This window comes from Nicotiana tomentosiformis, chromosome 1 (assembly GCF_000390325.3).
Source record: "Nicotiana tomentosiformis chromosome 1, ASM39032v3, whole genome shotgun sequence".
NCBI classification, from domain to species: domain Eukaryota; kingdom Viridiplantae; phylum Streptophyta; class Magnoliopsida; order Solanales; family Solanaceae; genus Nicotiana; species Nicotiana tomentosiformis.
In genome coordinates, this window is record NC_090812.1 from 8,324,403 (window position 1) to 8,344,538 (window position 20,136).

The 20,136-nt window shown below is 39.1% G+C and overlaps 1 protein-coding gene across 2 annotated transcripts; it reads right to left on the minus strand.

Annotated features, from left to right (window-relative positions):
- Window positions 1–573: 573 nt before the first annotated feature.
- Window positions 574–18,504, minus strand: LOC104098178 (dol-P-Man:Man(7)GlcNAc(2)-PP-Dol alpha-1,6-mannosyltransferase). 2 transcript variants are annotated; one of them, XM_009604847.4, is made up of 20 exons: window positions 18,358–18,504; window positions 18,164–18,249; window positions 17,821–17,862; window positions 17,642–17,687; window positions 16,863–16,949; window positions 15,681–15,736; window positions 14,830–14,947; window positions 8,239–8,297; window positions 7,054–7,125; window positions 6,225–6,288; window positions 5,951–6,054; window positions 5,497–5,568; window positions 4,908–4,994; window positions 4,754–4,821; window positions 4,115–4,183; window positions 3,957–4,039; window positions 2,579–2,678; window positions 1,701–1,766; window positions 819–912; window positions 574–733 (listed from the first exon to the last, which is right to left on the minus strand). In XM_009604847.4, exons 1-20 carry the CDS (start codon window positions 18,392–18,394, stop codon window positions 644–646), a joined length of 1,500 nt encoding a protein of 499 aa, XP_009603142.1. In that variant the 5' UTR covers window positions 18,395–18,504; the 3' UTR covers window positions 574–643. The 2 variants fall into 2 exon arrangements, with proteins under 2 accessions (XP_009603142.1, XP_009603143.1); XM_009604848.4 differs by lacking the exon at window positions 7,054–7,125.
- Between the last annotated feature and the right edge of the window lie 1,632 nt (window positions 18,505–20,136).

Consider the following 20,136-nt stretch of genomic DNA (forward strand, 5'->3'; position numbering starts at 1 on the left):
ATCCAACCCTATAAATATGATCAGAAAAGCACCAAATTAGAGAAGCTATGGATGTAAATACAAAAAAAGAATAATTAACTAAATTATTCTACGAAAAGGGATCTTTTTTAGTGAACGTGTCACAAGCTTACTCCTTTTCTTTGGGGGTGGGGAGGATTTGTCCGGGGGGGGGGTGTTCAAAGTTCTTGTAGAAACAAAGAACAAAATTTGATTTTCTCTCCCGCTTAGTAGGTTGGGAGATACCAGAGTTGTGACACATATAGTGGCAAAATGTGACAAAAATATTCTGAGTGTTTTAACTCTGTTGGATTTCAATGAAAGAGTGCAATAAGAAAATTTGAACTTTCTCCCAGAGAGACATAACACATTTTACATCCACGTCCCAAGTTTTCTCAAATAGAAATACTGAAGCTTTGAACATGTCAACTATTTTGTTGTGACCACCTAGAAATACACACCTTTCTGCAAAAGATGATCCAATGTCAGTAACCAGCTGAAATTTCCAGCTTCATTACATAACATGTAACGAGCACGGCTGACGTCTGACCCTTCGTTCTCCCTTCAGTTTTTGCAGCAAAAGGGAATCGTGATAAGACTAGATATTATGCCTCGTCAAAACTTTCTGACCCACTACTGGATGCTTTCAGGGAATAACCGGACATCCTGGCCAGCTTCTATTTATGATGTCCGTGTTTCTTATGTTACCATGAATAAACACCTTTGGTCCCTTTACCTGCATGATGCAAACAGGTTAAAGTAACAAGGATGCTGCCCAGAACATTACAACAATCATTTGAAATTGTCTAAGATACCCTTACCAGTGATATAGGAGGAAAACCAATTCGTACACGAACCCGAGAAAAGCCATCCACACTCATCAGACATTTGAATCCTTTGATGTAAAAATTCTCACTGTAACAGCAGAATTGGCAGAGATGAGGCTGATGTACTTACTATAAGTAAGATCCATTTAATTAAAACACTACCAGCGAAGAACGGGGGTTGATTGTGCTTAAAACCTAAGCCTTTAAAGCTGAAGAGAATAGAAAGAAACGTCAAGACACAAGGTACAACTATGATTCAGCAACTGGCATAGAGTAAAATTCTTATGTTTATACAGCCAAAAATCAATCGCGAGAATATTAGAAGGCACAAAACGAGCCTTTGAATCCCTATTGTCACGTCATTTTCAAACCCGTTGACTGGTCAAAGATAGGTCCATCCATTTGGGTCATGCTAAGGTCATCATTGTTCATTTAGAACTAATCCCTAATACCCAGGTTCTGCAAATCATGCATGGGTTAATGAGTATCCTATAATGGGGAGCAGGGGCAGTGGTGGCACTGAAAGCAAAAGTGTCTTCCGTGACATGACTCTGGAATATACCAAGCATTATTGGAAATAACTTCAGCTCTGCAATCAAAGAAAGTTGACGGACATATAGAACATGCAGCGGAAGCGTTTGGGGAGTCTGAAGACCAAAGCGCTTAAGCTACCCGATGATCAAACACGCTTTAATTTCCCAACCACCACCTTACTCTTTCACGCTCTCTACATTTGTATTTATTTAGACTTAGAAAACCACTTCAAATCATTAACTTAGAAGCTACATGCTGATGTCAACAAACCACTTACAACTGATCGTTATGGCTTAGCCTCTAAAATATAGAGAAAACTGGAAATGTCTGCAAAGAACTCACTTCAGAAGATATGTGAAATTTCTCATCTGAAAGTCTTCCAGAAAAATATTTTCTTCTTTAGAGTACCTGAACCCAAAAACATAGCAAATCTTGAAGTTAAAATGCAGTTGGAAAGAAAAAAGAGAAACAATAACATAAACTTTGAAAGATGCACAATTGTTGAAGGTTAAAAGTATAGAAACAATCAGCCATAATCCTTGCAAATGCTATTACTTCCCTTGAGCAAGCCAAAAATCTATACTCTCAATTACTATATCAAACCTCGTACTCCCTCCCCGCCGCAATTTATGTGATGGTGTTTGACTTGGAACGGAGTTTAAGAATGAAAGAAAGACTTTTGAAACTTGTGGTCTAAAACAAGCCATAATATTTTGTGACTATAAATCATTACATTAAGGGTAAAATGAGAAGTTTAAAGTTAAGTTATTTACTAAATATAAAAAGGTATCATTTTTTTTGGGACCGACTAAAAAGGAAAGAGTGTTACATAAATTGGGACTGAAAGAGTATCAGTGAAGGAGGAAACCATCCAATTCCAAAATTCTATAATTCTTCTTTAGTAAAAATGTTCCAATTTTTTCTTTTTTCCGGTTCTAATCAAAAGGGATAAGACTTATGGTTTAGGCTAGGGAAGCAATTTTAAAAGATTGAACTTTTCAGAAAGCCCAGGTACTCAAAAGGACTTTCAGACAGCTATCTAGGGTAGCTTTTCTAGTAAGATATTGAATTGTTAAGTGTCTTTTCTCGAGGTTTCAACAGATATAAGTATGCATTAGTAAAGAGTTTAGGGAAAGGAGTTCCTACAAAGGATTTCTTCAAATGAGATCTCATCCCAGAAAAGACCACTAAGTGAATTGCATCAAGATGATCAAGCATACCTCCAAGGATAATTATCTTCACAAAATCGGGATATTCCATTCATCGCTGAAAAAGTGTCAATATGAACCCAGAGTTCATCCGAATTCTTTGTTATACCACCTAGACGAAGATTCACATTTTAAGCAAACAAAACATAAAAGTTAGGAGAAAATCATAAAGTAAAACGAGTTAAGTAATAATCCCTCTGTTTCAATTTATGTGACGTAGTTTGATTCGGTGCGGAGTTTAAGGAGAAAAAAAGAATTTTGAAACTTGTGGTCCTAAAAGCTTAAAGGGTAAAAGCTTTGTACGGCCACAACATTTATGTGTCTATAATAGCTTCTCATTAAGGGTAACATGGATAAAATAAAAAGTTTAAAGTTAAATTGTTTCTAAAATATAGAAATGTGTCATTCTTTTTGAAACGTACTAAAAGGAAAGTGTGTCATATCATTTGAAACGGAGGGAGTAGTAACTAATAGAGGTACATAAAAAATTTAACCTTCTGATGGGGTACATAAATAGAAAAGATAAAAAGAGGAAACCTTTAAATAATGTAGAAAACCACATTATAGCATAACTACTTCGATACAACAGAATATCCACATAATTGTAAGTGCCAGACTGCTTACTCTGCATGGAAGTTGTTAATGTCATTGCTCCAATCAGTTTTTTGTTTTGTTAGATTTACCTTATACCTTACTGCTTTATACCTAAGAATTTTGCTCATTAAGAACAGAATTAAGGCCTTCTCCTAATCCAGGAGTGAGCCAAAAGCGCAACTTTTAACTAGCTTATCCAGATACTACACCTAAGGAATTGTAGTTACAGAACTAAAGTTAAATAAACCTGTGAATTTCCAAATATTCAGCACATTGCAGGAACACTGGCAAGTTACAAAAATTACCTAACTATTAATAGAATCCCAAATAACTGCTTGAGAACTAATAAATTAGTAAAAATTAGCGCCTCCAGATTAATTATGCAACACCAAGACCTCTTGTTCAGATTTAAAGGCTGTTAGGGAAAGAAACCAGTAAAGAAACAGTTATTTGCATTAAGAAAGGACCACATTTCTTCAATCCTCAAGAACACCGTGAGCATATATAATCATGTGAAGATATTTAAATGAGTACCTTTATGTTGTACATTGCTATCTTACTTGTCCCCAACACTAAGGTACCGGGCATTTTCAGGGACTAGCCCACCTCCACTCTTTTCTTTTCTTTTTTCTAATAAATGAATGTAGTTAAACAAATGAAAAGGAAGAGGGAAAAAACCAAGACATTAGTTTGTGATTTTTAGTGATTTGAATCTCACAAGTACAAGAGGATCAAGCAGTCCATGGCTCATGTCAATCTCAAAAAAATGTGAATAAAACATAGAGAGAGTGCTCACCTATCCTATGCAGAGGTTTTAGAGCATAACCACTAGGATAGTTTTCGTATGATGCCATGAAAAAAACTGCTGTGCAGGCTAGACTAAAAAGTAAAAAATGTGTCAGAATACACCCAAATAATTCAATCTGCAGTACGAGCAAGTCAGTCCCACCATACCTGCCAAGCATTAATCCCAACATAGCAATGTACAGAAACTTCCAGAAACTCTTTTTCCTGTTATTATACCTGTATAAAGTTGAAATAATGCAACAGAATAAGAACACAAATAATAAAAAACCTTATGCAATATTGGAGAGATTCAAAAAGACAAAACTTCTTTTCTTTGGTATTAGTCAACTTGGGTTTTGGGTTCTTGGGGGGGGGGGGGGGGGGTTGGAGGACCTATCACGTTGACTAGCTGCATCCAGTCCAATGCTACAACAGCATACTAAAAGCTCAGGCAAAGACTGAAGCACCATGAGAAAGAATTCCCTAGATAATGTCAACAATACATGATATCTAACATCAATGACACATAATGGTGGCATATACAGGTTGATTGATTGCTTAAACGAATCCCAGATCTCCACTTCAGAGTGCAACTAGGAAATGCTATTAGGAGGAAGTTCAAAGTTCTGAATGTGTAACCACTCTTCAGTACTTTACAATGCCAATCATTTATGGTTGAAATAGATTCACAGAGGACCAGCCATATGCTACTCTAAAAAGAGCGACTACACATGTATTTACTCGTATAAAAATGTCTTTTGGAACCCAGTAAAAATTAGATCATGCTAAGCATAAGAAGTAACATACACTCTGCTAGCTGCAACAGCTGCTGCGAAGTTGAAGATGGGAATGGAACTAATTACGAAGCGGAGCTCCTGCAGCATTGACGATATCAAATGAGCAAATTACCACAACATTAACATCAACTATACAACTCAAGCACAGAGCTACTAAGCTATACCTTGTGCGGAAGCTTCGAGTACAGTACAACAAACGAGAGAACTGGAAGGATGTAGAAGAAAACCCTTCTGTCCAGTAAAACCCCAAACTGGAAAAAAGTAATATCAAATTCGAGAAAAGAATCAACTGGACCAAGTGAAATAATTGATACCTCAGTCTTTGAATAGCGAAGTAGCATTACTACTTGCAAAATATTAATGGAATGCACAGTTTGCAGTTAGCACTGTCTAGAAATGCAACAGCACGTCGGTTACCTGCCTGTTGCTTTTACGTGAAGCAAGAGGTCATTTCCCTATATTAGTGGCAATCCTTACATGCTAAAAATTTCTGAGGACAAATGAAAAAGGTTCTCTTCAGACTGCTTTTTACTCAAAAGTTTCAGGAACTATTGAGCTATGACTACTTCCAACTTCATTTAATGGGGCTAACTTTATCATTGCATTCTTAAGAGGATTTAGGCCTCAATTGCTGCTTCTCAGATACCTCTGACTATCTTTTTAACGATTTATAGAATGATGGTCCTGACAAATCCCACCATTTTTATAACTGGCATGCATAAGCTGAAATTGTTGCATGAAAAACATATATACCAAAAAAAGTGGGTATGCTGCAAGCAGTGAGCGGGGAAGAGCTGATGTGAAATACCAGTGGAAAGGATGTGTCTGTTCACATTTATTAAGGAACACCAAAAGATATGGAAACCTTTGTTAACAAAAAGTCTAGTTAAAGGAGTTCTACTCGAAAGTTAACATCAATGGCATAATCAAATAAAAAAGGCTGCCTACAAATAAAAGCTTCAGGAATAAATCAAATCTATCAGAATAATATAAAATAAAAAGGCAAATCACGGAATTCACCGGAGATGCTCACAGCTACCTTTAGCCAGAACATGCAAAGCTGTATGTATATCAAGATTTCCTTTACTGAGAAGAGAAAAAACACATACTTGTGCCGGCAGATACTATGACCATGAGTTATCCAGGTAGAACACCTTGGAAGTACATAGAAACTAAATGCTTAATTACATTTACCAATGCAGGATACGCCCCATTCAGAACTCCGGTTCAAAACAGAGTTGAACCAGAAAACTTCTAGTTCAGGCCACAACAACCTTCTCCAAATGACTGAATCAACAAGAACAGTAAGGCCTGTAATATAGTCAAATTATTGTTTCAAACTTACAGATAACATGACATCCTTATTTCAAAGATTTATTTCTTCTTTTTTTTCTGATAAACTATATAGCAGATAAACTTGGCCATTACACAAGTTACTTCACCAAATAACTGAGATTCCTTAAATATTGTAGTTCACGAACCTATAGAGAGGGAAGCAGCAGCTAAGCAGGACGTCAGTGCTTTCCAGAAAGAAACCGATTTAGTCTACACGTGAGAAATAAATATCCATATTAGGCAGAATAAGCTGAGTAAGCATACACCGTATAAGGTTATCAAAAATTACAAAGCAATGACACGAAACTAATTCCATACAAAAATTTACTCTGAAAGAATCTATCCACTTCGTTATGCAGTACTCAGTTGGATACCTTTTCTTTCTTTTTTTTTTTGGTCATCCAAAGTTCATTTGAGTTCGTTACTTTCATCCGTACGAACAATTTGTCAAAGCAGTCAGGTCTGACATGAATGCATAAAGTGCATGCAACTCTATGAAAAGAAATAAACATCATGTTCTTGGTGTAAGTGGACAAATCAGTCTTATACAAAATTCTCAATGCGGGAGATGAAAAAGACTAATAAAAGCAGGGACCAGTAACAAAGAGGAGGAAAGCTTTGCCAGCAATTGAGACCGAAATATTTACAAGTTATTACAAAAACATTTGAGATTAAATTGACAAGAAAAGCAGTCAAAATTCCTTTAAAGTGATACAAAACTTCATAGGAAGAACCCAGATCCTGTGGAAACTAATTTGAGCAGACAATAACAATACATATCTAAATTAACACATGACATTATGCATCACTCACGTGAGCTCAAATGGTAAGATTCCTTCCTATCAAGACTAAGTTCAGGTGATGATCCAATTCCTCCACCCAACCTACCATTTCGGGTGGTGCTCCAAAGGGAAATGAAAAATAAAACTCAAAAGAGCAAGTAACGAGTCTTAAGTAGACAATCGTCCAGCTCACCAGCAAGAGCTCCAAACCTAAAGGAGCAATGAGCAGAAGCATGTCGCATCTGAAGACTAATGTTGCAAACACCTGAACCAGAAAACAGACAGTTAATGTGATAACTACAAATAGTCATTCTCTATGGCTGATTTTGTTATTTGCCATAGTAATTTTAATTATTGTTTGACAACGCAGTAATTACTCATCTTTAAATCATTACAGCCGTTTGGACTAGTGAAACTAGGGATAAACTGATTATTTAACTCAGAATTCCTTGCTCTCTGTGGAATTGACACCGGAATCACCAGTCAAATTACATTTGTAGCGACTGCTTATTCTTTTTAGGGTGTAGTGGGCGTGATCAATTGTCTAATTATCCTGGCCTTACTCATTCTTGGCCAATTCCTCAGGTTCGGCTAGCAGGTTTCTAAGATATTTTTAATAGGTATCACAGAAAATTGCACCGGAAAGAGCATTCGGGAGCATTGCTATATTTACAAGAGCCTAGAAAGGGGATACAAAAACCTAGAAATTGAAAATAGAATACACTTATTGTTTATATAATAATCCACAAGTATTTTAATCCCCGATAGATGTGCCTAATACATCTTTCAATTCCTTTATTATTTTTACTTTTTCAATTTTTGGATCATTCACAATTTGCATTAGCAAATAGATAGTTTTTTTCATTGGTTACAACAAGCTTGTTTTCACACCAAATGCCACAAAGCTCACCACTTAGAAAATGTGGACGGAGGCTTTACTTCACTGCTTTTCCTAGTTCCCTTTTTCTACTTCTCTGTTCCCAAAATATATAGCTGACAATGGATAAGTTACTTAAACCTAGAATGACAGTACAAAGTACTGAAGGTGGCACATTTACATCACTTGCAGCTCTAAGGTTAGAATGCAAATGTAAAATGTGATGCATAAGAAGCTAGTAGAAAGCAGAAAACAAGCAGAGAAACTGTACTGGTAGTCTAGCTTATTTACATGGTGCTTTTTGTGCTAAATTATATCTAGTCATCGAAAAACTTGAAGCTCATATATTACGTAAGAAAAGAAAATATACAGAAACATTATTTGCTACAAACATGTACTTGAAGATCTGCAAACACATGGCTTCTAGCGAAATCATACTTAATCGTTGTTAAATATGTCATATAAAAATGATTTCATGGTTAAATGGTGAGGCAAACTTACCATGCAATTTAATGCTGCATATAGACTCCCCTTAAACCAATAACCATATGCCAAATTCACTAGAAAAACAAAACAAATTGTGCAATCAATGCTTAAATTTTCCCTGTTAAGAGATGAAATAACTGAGACTGGCAAATTGCATAGAGTGTGAAGTGACTATGTACAAGAGATTAAGGTTTTTGAATTCATTTATTAACAAACTTGCACAACTAAACTGCTAGCTTTAATCAGAAGAAAAGATGATACAGTAATAGCATGTGGTATGATCCATTTTGCGCGAGACACCACAAACATTAGGCAAGATATCAACAAGAAATATTATGGAACAAATAGAACCTTGTTTCATAAAGTGTAATACAATGCTTGGGAGTATAAACTCTGCAAGCCACTGTATAGTTAAGTTGCCGCTACCTTACCATTAGAAATCTCCTGGTGCCCCAATTATCCTTTCTGGTTTGTGGCTTTAGAGGGAAATATAATACTACCCAGAAACTTTTTTCTTCATTTTTTTTAAGTTTTTGTGAGATTATAGAGTTGTCACATTCATAATTTGACGAACATGGGTGTTCTCTACTTCCAGCAAGACTACTGCATTTCAAGTGGATTTTCAGATCCAGCTTGAGATCATCATCAGCCTACAAGTGATGAAGGGCAGAGAACGGTAGGACACTTTTCAAGGGAGAGATCAAGACCTTTTAATTAAAACCTAGTTTTTTTTTTTTTTTTATAAGGTAAATTGTATTAATCAAAAGGGAGAGAACTCCCGTGTACACGAAGTATACCAAAGACGTAGAGAATTTACATCAGAACATGATTCTCTACAAAAGACGCCCCATCTTCTATACAAGTAGGGGCTAAATGAGTGCACTAAAAAGCGATCAAAGATAAAAGACTATTCTTAAGATGTGAAAAAGGAGACTCAATCTCCTCAAAAGCTCTCCTATTTCTCTCCCCCCATACTACCCACATGAGAGCTAACGGGGCGAATTTCCACGCCTTTTGCTTTCTTCTTCTACGAAAACCGCCCCAACTATATAACATTTCCTTTACAGTGCTTGGCATCACCCATTGAACACCAAAAAGATTCAGGATTGACCTCCACAATGCAGAGGACACAGGGCAATGCAACATAAGGTGATCAACTTCTTCCCCAGAGCTTTTACACATGTAGCACCAACTAACAAGTGTAATTCCCCTCTTTCGGAGATTTTCATCAGTCAAGATCACTCCCTTGCCGCTAGCCATGCAAAAAAACACACCTTCGTGGGCGCCCTAGGAATCCAGATCGAGGAGTATGGAAAAGTGGTCTCCTCTCTCACCAACATACTCTGGTAAAAGGACTTTACGGTGAACAAACCATCGCCACGCAAGCCCCATCTCCAATAGTCGCAGGATGGCTGGAGCATGTCTTGCCCGTATAGCAGTGCCAACAAGACTTGAAGCTCCGCAATCTCCCAATCTTGCATGTTCCTCCTGAATGAGAGGTCCCATACTACCCCCTTCATGCTCCTTGCGAATCTGTTGGACCATCAGTTCCTTCTGGTTTGAAACTCTGAAGACGTCGGGGAAGGAGACCCTCAGAGTATCCTCTCCACACCACCTATGATTCCAAAAGCTGATTCTCCTTCCATCCCCCACCCTGTAAGTGATGTTGCCACTGAATGCTTCCCAATTCTTCATGATACTCCTCCACATGCCACACCCGAAAGGTGTTGTGATCGCCTTGGTCCTCCAACCCCCTCCCGTTTCGTACTATTCTACTATGATCTCCCTCCATAGAGCATGCTCTTCTACCCCGAATCTCCACATCCACTTTCCCATTAAAGCTCTGTTAAATACCCTAAGATCTTTCACTCCAAGTCCACCCCACTTTTTTGGGGAAGTGACTGTCTGCCAATTTACTAGATGAAACTTTCTAGTTCCATCCGCTGCATCCCACAGAAAGTTCCTTTGAAGTCGCTCCAGTTTTTTTGTGATGCTCATCGGTGCCTGCAACAGGGATAAGTAATAGGTGGGCATACTCGATAAAGTGCTTTAGATAAGCACTTCCTTACCTCCTTTTGACAAATACCGTTTCTGCCACCCTGCTAATCTTTTTTCAACCCGCTCGATCACTGGATTCCAAACCGTAGTATCCTTATATGAAGCGCCCAAAGGGAGACCCAGGTAAGTAGTGGGAAGGGAGCCCACCTTGCATCTGAGAACACCAGACAAGGCATCAATATTAGTAACCTCACCTACCGGGAAAATCTCACACTTGCCGATGTTGATTTTGAGTCCTGAAACTAACTGAAACCACTGCAGGACCTGCTTCAGGTAGGTCAATTGATCCATATCGGCATCACAGAAAACCAGTGTGTCATCCGCAAAAAGCAAATGTGAGACTCTTCGGGCACTGAGCACCCCAATCGGAGCTGAGAATCCTCTCAAGAAACCTCCGCCCGCCGCACGATCCATCATTTTGCTCAGAGCATCCATCACTAGAATGAATAACATGGGGGATAGGGGGTCACCTTGCCTGAGACCCCTGGAGCTGCCAAAGAAACCACACGGGCTACCATTAACCAGGACAGAGAATCTGACTGAGGAAATGCAGAACTTTATCCATCCCCTCCATCTTTCCCCAAACCCCATCCGCATCATAATGAAGTCCAGGAACTTCCAATTGACATGGTCGAAAGCCTTCTCAAGATCTAACTTGCATAGTAAGCCGGGTTCTCTATTTTTCCTTCTGGAATCTACAAGTTCATTTGCCACCAAGGCAGCATTCAGGATCTGCCTACCTTCCACAAACGCATTCTGGGAGGACGAAACAGTCATGTCAAGAACCTTTTTAAGTCTGTTGGAAAGCACTTTAGAAATAATCTTGTAAATGCTCCCCACTAGACTGATAGGCATGTAGTCTCTGATACAAGATGCACCTTCTTTCTTAGGCACAATAGTAATAAAGGAAGCATTGATACTTCTCTCGAAAACACCATTCGCATGGAAGTATTCAATGGCTTCCATCAACTCCTCCTTGATGGTGTCCCAAAAGAGCTGAAAGAAAGCCAAGGAGAAACCATCAGGCCCGAGGGCCTTATCACCAGCACAACACGACACAGCCTCGTGCACCGCCTCCTCCTCGAAAACCCTTTCTAGCCAGTCGCCGTCTCCCTCCCCTATATGGTTGAACTCTATTCCCCCCAAAGTCGGCCTCCAACTAACTTCCTCTTTATATAAGTTCTCATAAAACCCCGCTATCGCCCCTTTTACCTCCCTTCTCTCCCTCAATCCTCACCCCATCCACGACTAAGGACTCTATGAAGTTTCTCCTTCGATTTGCGACCGCCACCCTATGGAAATACTTGGTATTCGAATCTCCCTCCTTTAGCCAGAGCGCCCTCGATTTTTGCCGCCAACTAGTCTCCTGAGCTATTGCTAACTCGACTATTTCCCTCTTAACCTCCCCCAATCTCTCTTTCTCAGATTCGTCTAACTCCCCGCCCCTTCCCCTCTTTCTAAATCCCCCAATTCATGCATAAGCTCCCTCATTTTAACCTCTACCCTCCCAAAAACCTCCTTATTCTACCTAATAATATCTCCCTTGAGCAATTTGAGTTTCTTCGAAAGACGGTATGAAGGTGTCCCTGATACCCCATAGCTTGTCCACCATTCTTTCACCTTGTCACAGAATCCTGGCACTTTCAACCACATGTTTTCGAATCGGAAGGGAGCACGCACCCCCATCCCTCTGCATCCATCTAGCAAAATAGGCAAATGATCTGAAGTCAGCCTAGGTAAAGGAATCTGCAGCACATTCGGCACCAGCTCATCCCATGAGGGAGATGTCAGGAATCTATCAATTCTAGACCTTGAGTTGGAATCCTCCGCCCTGGCCCAAGTAAACCTTTCCCCTGACAGAGGAAGGTCAATGAGAAAGTGATCATTGATGAAGTCAGAAAACTCTTCCATGGCCCTCGAAATCACATTACCCCTTAATCTCTCCTCCGGGAATCTAATAGTGTTAAAGTCTCCCCCTAGAACCCATGGAATGTCCCATTCCCCATAATATTGGCCAGTTCCTCCCAAAAAGACACATTGGACCCTTCCCCTACCGGCCCATACACTCCCGAAAATCCCCACTCCACCCCACTCACTCTATCTTTGACGAGAGCTGCCAAAGAGAAAACTCTCTTCCTAATCTCCTTTACCTCCAAGCTTCTATCATCCCACATAAGTAGGATGCCCCTGGCACTTCCCACTGCTGGGATCCAGTCATATTTCACCCAGCTACTTCCCCAGACACTTCTCACGATCGCATCCGACAAAACTTCCATTTTGGTCTCCTGAAAACAAACTAGGTTGGCACCCCACTCCCTAACTCCCACTTTGATGATGACCCTTTTGTTTGGATCATTCATCCCCCTCACATTCCATGAAAGGATCTTAACTTCCATAAGCAACAATAGCCCCCATTTCCCCACCCCTCCTAGCCGAGGTCCCTTTCTCTTTGTCACACACTCGCCCCCTTCAGTAGGGTAGCATGGCGGAAGAGAGCACGGAACCCTTGGCGGCATATTAACTGAAAATACTGGTCCGACACTAACATCAATTGGGGCATGCTCAACAATCTCCCTAGAAGAAGAAGAAGCTTTAAGTGTGGCCTCAGCACAACTAAGCCCAGGAGCAGGTGAGGGGTTGATGGAACCGGGTGCATCAGAGGCGGGGTGCCGTGGATTAACAGCACCATCCTTAGCCGGTTCTGCCCCTGCAGCAGCGACCATCGTAGAGGGGCACATGTCACTAGAGCTCGGTGAAGGAGTGCCACTGTGTAAAGCACCTTGGCCAGAGGAAGGAGGAACGACTGTTCCCATATGCTTAGGAGCCTTATCATGCGCAGCTTGAAATAAACTGGGCCCCTTAGGATCAATTCTAATGGAATTGGGGAAAGTTGTTGGGCCCATGTGAGGAGGCCCAGGCCTATACTTGCTGAAAGCATGCCCGGCCCTATGATAAGTAGAAGAGGACCGTCCCATTCTGCCTTTCCAGCCCGCCTCACTGACCCATTCACGTCTTCTCCTCCTGTTAAAATTTTGTCTTCCTCCCCCAATTTCAAACCTCCCGTCTCTTCTCGATCTAACGTTTGATTCCGGCTTAATCCAGTGATCCGGTGAACCCTCCATTCCCCTCAGAGACTGATTTCCCCTCCCCTCCCTTCTATCTGACCTTCCCTTTTCTTCCGTCGCTATCACAGGCATAAAGATAGGGCGAATTCAAGGCTCAACCAAACCCTATAACTCAAGTAGCCATCTTCCACCACAGTGTTGACCACCAATGTTTCGCCAGTGAAGCGAGGGTCAAGACACCCATCATGCTCCACCCATCTGTCTAGATTTAAAAAGTTCCCATCGAACCACCTGTTTCCTCTGACAAGAATTTCCGAAGGTTGAGACTTGTCAACAAAATGAAAGAGATATTGAGTGTCCCCCAATTGCGATATTTTCAGCCCGTCCTTGACGTTCCATGCCTCTGCTGCCCAGTTCCTAACAGCCTCCGGAGAACCAACCCATTTGGAGAAAGACCCAATGAGACTAGATTCCAAGAAACCCTTGCGCCTGAGGGTGTGCTCCTCGGACAGCGTGAAGTGCGGCTCCTGTCCTACGTCGAATTTTCGATGGCATCTTCCCCCAAGTTCTAGGGCTGGCCAAGAGACAGCTTTCATAAAAGACATGTTTTCCAGTTTTCTAGATTCTAGAGAGAAAAAAGGGCTTATCTCTGTACAATCCATCATATTCTAAATGCGGCTGTCCCGGAAAAACTGGCAGGAAAAAGCCTCAATAGTTGGGATAACAGTATTCACAGTGGGTGAAAACAGTATATATGAAGGGAGGAAGGTTTTCTTGTACTGAACAAAGGAAACAATCGTCAGAAACTGGGTTTTAAAGGCCGGAAAAAGAAAAAGTCGTCGGAATTTGGTGAAACTGGCACGGGATGGCTCGGAAATGCCTCGAGAAGAGGCTGTCTGAAGAAAAAAATTTGAAAAGTCGCCGGAAAAGGCCACACGCGCCGGCGCGTGGCTGAAATCTCGCCGGAAAGACAAGCGAGTTGGCGGCGCGTGAGGGCGCATGAGAGCTCAGTTGCCGGAGAAATTTACTGGAGTTTGGACGCGGGGAGCTTGGCTCTTGATGGGTGTGGTGGAAAATTAGGAAGAAGAAGAGATGGAAGAGGCTCGGCCATAGGAAGCACTGTTGCGAAGGCACTGTTGCGATTAGGGCACTAAGCGCATCCATTCCTAACGTGCCTTACAAAGAGGCCAAGCATGGCCTTATTTTGCACAATTGTTAAGCGCAGAGTTAATTTTGTGGATTCTTTCGTACTAATAGAGGAACACATGGGCCTTACAGACTGAAGGGGAAAGGTTATAAAAAAATCCTAGAATTAGGTCCCGTCTAACTTTTTCTATTATCTAGCATTAGCTTACTAGCTTGCTTCTCAGGAAGTATGGGCATAATTTTGGGATTGATCAAAAAGAAAGATTAACATTCAATTCGAATGGAGAAATAGTAAGCTAATTTAGTAATGAAAAAGTATGAATTTACCAATACTGACCTAAAGCAAATGCCAGTATATTTGGAAGAGGACGAGTGCAATAGAACAGTAAATGAAACTGTAATGCTGTCAGGATAACAAAGAATGCTTCAACTTGAGATCCAAACTTCTTCTTGATCTGCAGAACCAATTTAACATCACATCATTAGCTGGCACCTTTTACTCCTCCAGCTCAAAAAAGGGGCAAGGTCCAGAGTACGGGAGCCAAACCACTCAATTTCTCAATTAAAACATGATTCCCTTTTCAAAAGAAATTACATATTCTGAAACTAAATAACAAGTATTATGTCACAATTTGTTTTATGACAGTAATGTCCGGACCAACATGTGCACACCTTGACTATTCCACCTGATACTGGGTACCTTCCACCATCGCAGACACCGAGTTCGAAATATACTAAAGATGTATGAAAAATTGTTTAACTCCCCAGATAGTGATAGTGCTATATAAAACGGAACATAGAATAAAAACTTAAACAAAATTAAATAATGCTGGAAAAAAGAAATACAAGAAATATCTCTAAATTTGATCAGATGGATACTGGACATACATATTAGATACTGTAGAGACTCTGAATCTATTGTGCACTTTTGCAAATGATGCTGACACTTTTCTGGATTTCATAGATTCCCTAATGTTCTAGAGGGGAGCTAAGATCCCTTTTGCGGTAGATATTTCCGCACTTTCCTGGTGCAGTTTAATGAAATTTCATACTTATCGAAAAAAAATGCAAGATTCATAAGAGACCAAAAATACTTCAGTCCAACACCCATCTGAGAACATGTCAAAGTTGATGGATAGATTTCCAATAGAAAAGCATTCACTATATTCTTTGTATATAATCGGATACCTGAATGCGGAAAAATCGCAACGTAGACAGCACGATACCACCCAATACCAGTCGTACTACACAAACAAACTCGGAAGTCAGTCACTACGAAAATTACACAGCAGATTAAGGAATAACATGTCAGATGTTTTTAGGCTCGCTATAAACAAAATTTAATGGTCAAATAAAACAAAGCACTCATAGAGAATTACCACAATTCAATGTTCATAAGGAAGTGTCTCTTTCCAGCTTAAACGTTGTAAAATTCGCTTTAAACTGAAAACATGTCATACTAATTATTTACTGTGTTTCATTGTTCATATGAAGCCAAGAAAGCAAAGCAGACGTGAGATCACTTTACAGTAGCCAAGACTTGTGCAAGCTATGTTCCATTTTAAAACTTCTACCAGAATTTTCACTAACGATGTAACATGTTCAAATCATATGACAATTGTGTATCAAGTGCCGGAAAAATGAATATACGCGTGCCTATTTATTGGAATTTAGTAGATTAAGTACCAGTAATAACTCAACTCACTGTTATCATTTTAGCTTAAACGCATTAGTGATCTCATTTCTTAGGTTATGAGTGCTTTCTTCCCCTAACAAAGTCATTCATTAAACTTGACATTTTCTACTTGTATCAAAGTATGACTACACGAGAACCATTTAATTTAACAATAAGCAGCTAATTACTTTAGCATCAACTCGAGCTTTTCAAATAACTATGGTTCATTATTCACAGTTTCAGCTTATATCACCAACCTCCTCCCACAAAGCAACACCCCTGCTAACTTGTACTCGTAACCGGTAAATTGCTACGAGTAAGCTACGTTGTGTAAAAGGTGAAATCTTAGAAGATGGTAAAGCATAAGATTGCAACATATTTTTATGTTTGGCATCCAAACCAAGGCAATGTGACTATGAGTTGGAGATGACTAATATGTTATTGAAAATTTGTAGGATGTAATGTGAAATTTCTTCTGTTTTTAACGTATGCCAAGTTTAAACAGAGATGTTTTTGACTTTCAAGTGATGAAAAAGACATTCACGGCAACAGTCGTGGGTCAAAAGTTCATACGTAAAACTCACGCTTCGACGAGTCAAACCTCATCATGTTTTAGACTACCAGACACCTTCAAATTAGATTTAAGCTTCAATTATAATCTCGAACCACACAAATATACCCTCACAATACCATACCTGCATAGAGACTATACAGCTTTGGCAAGTGTAGCAAATTCATCAAGAGAACAACTGGAGATGCCAAAATAGATACAAGAAAAGCCCCTGCAATGTAGATGGAGTTTGCAGAAAAAGAAGTTAAATTTTGGAGACAATGTGCACAAATAGAACTGAAGACTGGATAGTGATTTATCTGACTAAAATGGTATTAGAAATATAAATCATGAATCTAAGACTACACACCCGATGTTTTTTATACATATTCCTTCGGATAGATAAATCTTTTGCCTCATCTATTGCCCCTTGAGTTTATCCAAATTCATCTACTACCCAAGCAAGGGAATAAAAGGACCAGCTCCTGTTCTTTTCTTCTTATTTTTCTTGACAGGGCAACATGCAATTATATGTGTAAGAAAATGGACCTTGGGTCTAACTCAGCCCAAAAGCTAGCTCATGAGGTGAGGACTGGTGTGGGATCTTCTAGATCAAAAGAAAACACATACAATATCTGCACAAGTGTGTGACTGATAGGAGGACTTGAACAGGCTAGATAAAGTGTTTAACAACGAGACACTCTAAAAGCTTAAAGTGTTACTTATCATCTCTAATCTAGCAATACATTAGGATCATCTACAAGCAACAAGCTAAAACTCTTTTGCAGTAATTTGACAATTCAAGTTGGCCATCTTTTTTTCTTTTTCGATAACTATTCAAATTGGACATTCATGCCAAATCATCACATGGTAAAAATAAGAACCACAATATCTTGATAAGCTTAGCTGAAGTAGAAAACTTGCCGACAAATGTGCGAGGCACAACTCCAGGGAACTCCAGATGATCGTACTAAGGTTGCAGAACAAAGATTGGGGAAAAAAAAAGAAGTAAAACCCGCTGAGTATACTCCGTTATATGAAATTCACCAAAAGTGTGAGCGATAAAATTTAGGGGGGGAAATAGGAAAATAGAAGACCATTACCTTCTCTATCTGATGCCTGTGGTACAAAATATCATGCATAGCCTAATCAAAGAAGGAGAAAATGTTAACACCACATTTTTCGGCAGAAAAAAGAAAACAAAATAGGGGAGCATAGTCAGCAACGCACAGTGAAGAAAAGAATTAAATACAGCCTGCAAATTTTTGCAGTTCTAGATATAAGATAGCCTTAAAACTATACTATATACTATTTATTTCTAGCCTTAATACACAAGGAATTTACCAAAATCTGCAATCTTGTGATTCTAAAGAGAAATAGCAGTAATCCAATCCATCTAAATAATATGAATCGCCGGTAAATGAATAGGGACTAAAAAAGTAGTACCTGGACATTGAAACTTTCTTCAACCTTAGTGTAAGGTACCGTGAACACGTAGAATGCAGCAATTGATCCCAATACCAAATCGTAGCCTATAAAGAAGATCCTTTCAATAGGCTTACCACTTGATTTCAAGAATATATTACAAGTTCAACACAAAACGAAAAAATAATTATTGGGATTGGAACTGAGAATTTTACCATATAGCTCCAAGAATTTATCAGACTTGCGTGCCATTGTAGAGAGAAACTGAATGTATATAACTGAACTTGTGTTTTTATCGGTCCCCCGAAAGCAAGTCCCTCTGAATGTCGGAAAACAGAAGATTTAAAAAGGAGTAAAACGACGACGTACAAAGAAAAACCTCTTGTTATATTTGAATATTTGATAAATCTTATAAGATTTATGAAATTGTGTGTACTTGTGTACGCTCAAATTCTTAATGCTATATAATTAAATTGTACTAGTAGCAAAAAAGTTAAATTTTAAAAATTATCCCATTTCAGTAACATAGTGGATAAATTGGATAATCCATAAAAGGAAATGAATTTCAAGGTTGAAATGCAAACATAATCCTTGCTTCAACAACAATTTATCAAGCTAACATGGTCATAAAGTAAAGCTGTTTGTATATTTCTCGCCGATGTGAAAATGTTTCAGTGAAAGAAAGCTTTGGATAAGTTATGGAAAAGTTATCTGCAAATAATATCTAATCCAAATCATAAAATATTAAAAGCAAAATAGCCTCATAGCCACTTAAACTTGTATCGATTTGCCATCCCGGTATATGAACTTAGTAGTTTCCCATTTTAACACTTTAACTCAATAAAGTGAGTACTAATAAACATTATATTGATGTGTGTTGCTCAATTGCGCTTATGTGCCATACACATCAGCGTCCACATCACATAAATGCCATTTATTCTTATTTTGTATTTAAAAGAACCCAGAATCAACCCCTTCCCCCTCGGCTTCTGTCACCCCTTCTTCGTCCTCTCTAATATTACGATTTCTTTCTCTTTCCCCACCATAAATTGCACTAGGTAGAATTGAGAGACTCACCATAACACATCTACAACCATTTTTCTTTTGCCTAAACAATATGAAGATTCTCTTTCAAAAAATTAATAGTTTCATAAAAGTTGTGGGCATGATTTGCACAAATCAAATAGAAAAAGGGATATCGCCATGGCTATAAATCGAAAATCTGAAATTGCAACCAGAAAGAAAAATACCATAAATAGGTAAAGGGTGTGACTACAAGTATCAATTATTTTTTTCTTATGCCTTCTCTGAAAGATCCCAAATTAAATAAGGAAAACAAAATCCATCAATCTCAAAAACTTAAACCTCTAACTACTCCACTTTCCCGGCCAGCGAGGTTTGAAGTAGAAGATTGGGAAGAGGGTAATGCAACTGCAATGGAACAGTGCAATATTTGGAAGAGAAGAAGGAAACTAGCTAAACTAAGCTAAATTAAACTAGAAGGTTTTCATTCCTAATAAACACTATCAACTATTACAATAGATATAGGTGATGAAAGCTGTAAAAGAAAAAGAGTGTTGAGCAAGGAATAGTACAGGTTCCTCTGCCCAACTGTCCTGCCAATAGCTGTATTTGCAGAGGATGAAATTTGCTCGACAGCTAAATGTCCAAGGACTTGATTGTAATACTAAAAACTTAAAATAAAAATATTAGGACTTAAGTGTTAATGACAAAACTAGACTTCTCCTTCTTTGCAACTAATTCTAACGGCTAAGTACGCTTCCGCAGCAGAAGGTACCATTCCTTTGTACGCATCATTTCTCCCTTCTTGAAATCTTCCTTGTCCTCAAGGAAGAAAAGCTGGAAACCTCATCTTCAAGACATGATAATCCTCCCAGGTAGTTTGATCTTCAGGCATCTGCTCCCATTGTACAAGAACTTGGGCTATAACTTTGTTCCCATTTTTTATCATTCTCCTATCGAGTATGGATTTA